Source organism: Bidens hawaiensis, unplaced genomic scaffold (assembly GCF_021521415.1).
Source record: "Bidens hawaiensis isolate Kalapana, Puna unplaced genomic scaffold, B.hawaiensis_p1.1 tig00010126_1, whole genome shotgun sequence".
NCBI lineage: Eukaryota > Viridiplantae > Streptophyta > Magnoliopsida > Asterales > Asteraceae > Bidens > Bidens hawaiensis.
The window spans coordinates 703,685-706,253 of NW_027491765.1; the positions used below are offsets into that span (position 1 = coordinate 703,685).

Here is a 2,569-nt window from a genome sequence, read left to right on the forward strand (position 1 = left end):
CTCAATGGATAATATCCACGTCGGAAGAGTCAGTTATGTTTCCAACCATATCTCGTAAAGTTTAATTATCATAATCCGTCAATTGGCCCGGTTTGTTTTCAAAAACTTGTATAAATATCAAACGTTGCTAGGATAATTTGGAACATTCAGCCATGGTATTAATCTATTATCCATGCTAAGATCTAAACAAAATTATTTGATTAAAATAAGTTAAATTTTATTAAAATAATACTAATAAAAAATAATAATAAATATTTAGATATATTTATTGGAAGTAAAGGAGTACGGAATAAGTCCCAATAAATATTGAAAGCCGGCATTACCCAATTAGAATAAATCCCTCTTTCTTGACTCCCTTCCATCTATAAACAAAGTCAACGGTCAAACCCATGGCTACCTCAATCTCAATCTCCACCGTCGATCCATCCCATTCTTTCCGGCCACTTAACCCGCCGGAATATCACTCCGACGACTTCGATCGGCTGCCGGACCCACTCATCCTCACAATCCTCAACAACATATCCGACATCAAAACCCTAATCCGTTGCCGAACCCTATCTCGCCGGTTCAACTCGCTGGTACCTCAATCCGACTCACTCCTCCTCCGAGTCGACCGAGTCATCTCCACCGTTGACTCGGACGACCACGGCGACACACCCTCCGTCATCAATTTCATCAAATCGGTTGTCAAGTCAATCCAAGACTTGATTTCACCGCATCAGAGTCAAACGATAGGCCAATCGGAGCAAACCCATTACTCACCTGCGATGATCCTTCGTGGGTTTGAAAGGATTAAGGATTTGGAGATCGAATTGCCCACCGGAGATCTGTGGCTGGAGAAACGTGCGGCGATTAAGTGGACGGCTGAGTTTGGTAAAACTTTAAAGAGCTGTGTTATCCTAGGGTTCCGATGCGGCGGCGTGGGTGAGTCGGATCTCGGCGGCGGCGGCGGGTTGAAGACTCGGGTCGTGTGGACGATAAGCGCGTTGATTGCGGCTTCAGCTAGACATTACATGGTGAAAGAAATCGTGAAACAGAATCCGTATTTAAAGAAATTGATTGTAAATGATAAAGAAAACGAAGGGAGTGTTGTGATGAATGAATTAGGGATTAAGGAGTATAGAGAGGAAGAAGGGCAAATTGGTAATTTAAGTGATGAACAGGAAGGGCAAAATGGTAATTTAAACGGTGGTGGTGTGTGGTGGCGGAGTAGTCGGACGAGAGTGCCCGCGGTGTGGATGAGGATGCGGCATGAGGCGAAGTTGGAGTTGTCAAATGGTGTGGTGATGGAAGGTGCGACATTGGTGGTGGTGAGGCCTACGGGAAGTGGTATCGGTGCGAATGTGGAGGCGGAGGAGGAGCGGTGGGATGAAGGGGTGGTGGCCAAGGGTGGAGGGTTTGATGGGGTGTATGGTGAAGCTGTGGCGAAGCTTATTAAACGACGGAGTTATCTTTTGGAAATGAATTCGTTTTAACTTTATCTCCAAAGGTTTAGTTGGTAATTTTTTGTTATTGTTTCTACTATAATGTGCTAATTAATGTGAATGTTTTTGGTGTTCTTATGTTGTAAATCAATAATTTTAAGTCGATAAGAGTTAATAAATGTTATGTTATGTGTATCGTAGAAACAACTTGTTTCGGATTTATTGGGGGTAAATAGTGTTGAAGTTGATAAATTCAAACACATAGTATATAATTATTTGTGTCAAAGTTGTTATCGAATACACTTTAATTTATGTAACCGTCCCATTGCGAAGGAACCTCCGTGCTTCCAATCTGTTCATGCACTTCTTTAAGATGTGGAACTTGGGAGCTATCCTCTCTTTATTTATAAAGAGGGCTAAATCTTTCTTAGGGGGGGTAAGGAGGGTGCCAAGGTCTTAATAGAAAGCGGTTGATAGTCCCGTCTGTTAGGCTTTTCCGAATTCCCTTCGCCTTTCTATCTCTTAGTTAAGAGAGAATCATCCGAACGAGATAAGGTTGTTAAATAGGGGAAGATGAACGAGAGGCGTCCCTGGCTCACTAGTAGGTGACTAGGGTATTAAAAAAAACGTTCTTTCCACCTGCCATGCATTTTTTCGGATCCATTCTTCTTTCTTTACCTTTTCAACCCACCCTTACTAGCTAATAGGGCTTACTAAAAAAACGAATTTGCCTCTTCCTGGTAATGAATTAAGCGGCAACGAGGAGGTCCGGTTCCATAGTGATTTCGTCTGCTTTTGGAACTTAGATTCCTAGGGACAAAGAAAGTGACTTCGGACTTTTGAATTCTCAGAACCTCCTTCGAAATGTGTGTAGTAAATTATTTAAACAAGGTAAACAAATATGGGTGTAAATGGGCTGAGCAAAATCCAAGATTTACTTGCTTAACTAAAAGAGAATTTTTGACTTGAGCTTAAATCAATCAATCGAGCCCTGTATATCCCACCGCATAGCACGCTATCGGTAGGGTCAGGGGAGGGTGGGATGTATGCAAGTCTTTCCTCTATCCGTGAGAATAGAGAGGCTGCTTCCAGAGAGACCCCCGACTCATAAAGCTACATACAGGTAAACAGAGTAAACATACATC

At 42.4% G+C, this 2,569-nt stretch overlaps 1 protein-coding gene across 1 annotated transcript; it reads left to right on the forward strand.

Annotated features, from left to right (window-relative positions):
- The first annotated feature begins 242 nt into the window (after window positions 1-242).
- On the forward strand, window positions 243-1,589 carry LOC143534285 (F-box protein AUF1-like). Its single transcript, XM_077028804.1, has one exon. The coding sequence runs from the start codon at window positions 390-392 to the stop codon at window positions 1,473-1,475; it is 1,086 nt and encodes a 361-aa protein (XP_076884919.1). The 5' UTR covers window positions 243-389; the 3' UTR covers window positions 1,476-1,589.
- The last annotated feature ends 980 nt before the right edge of the window (window positions 1,590-2,569 follow it).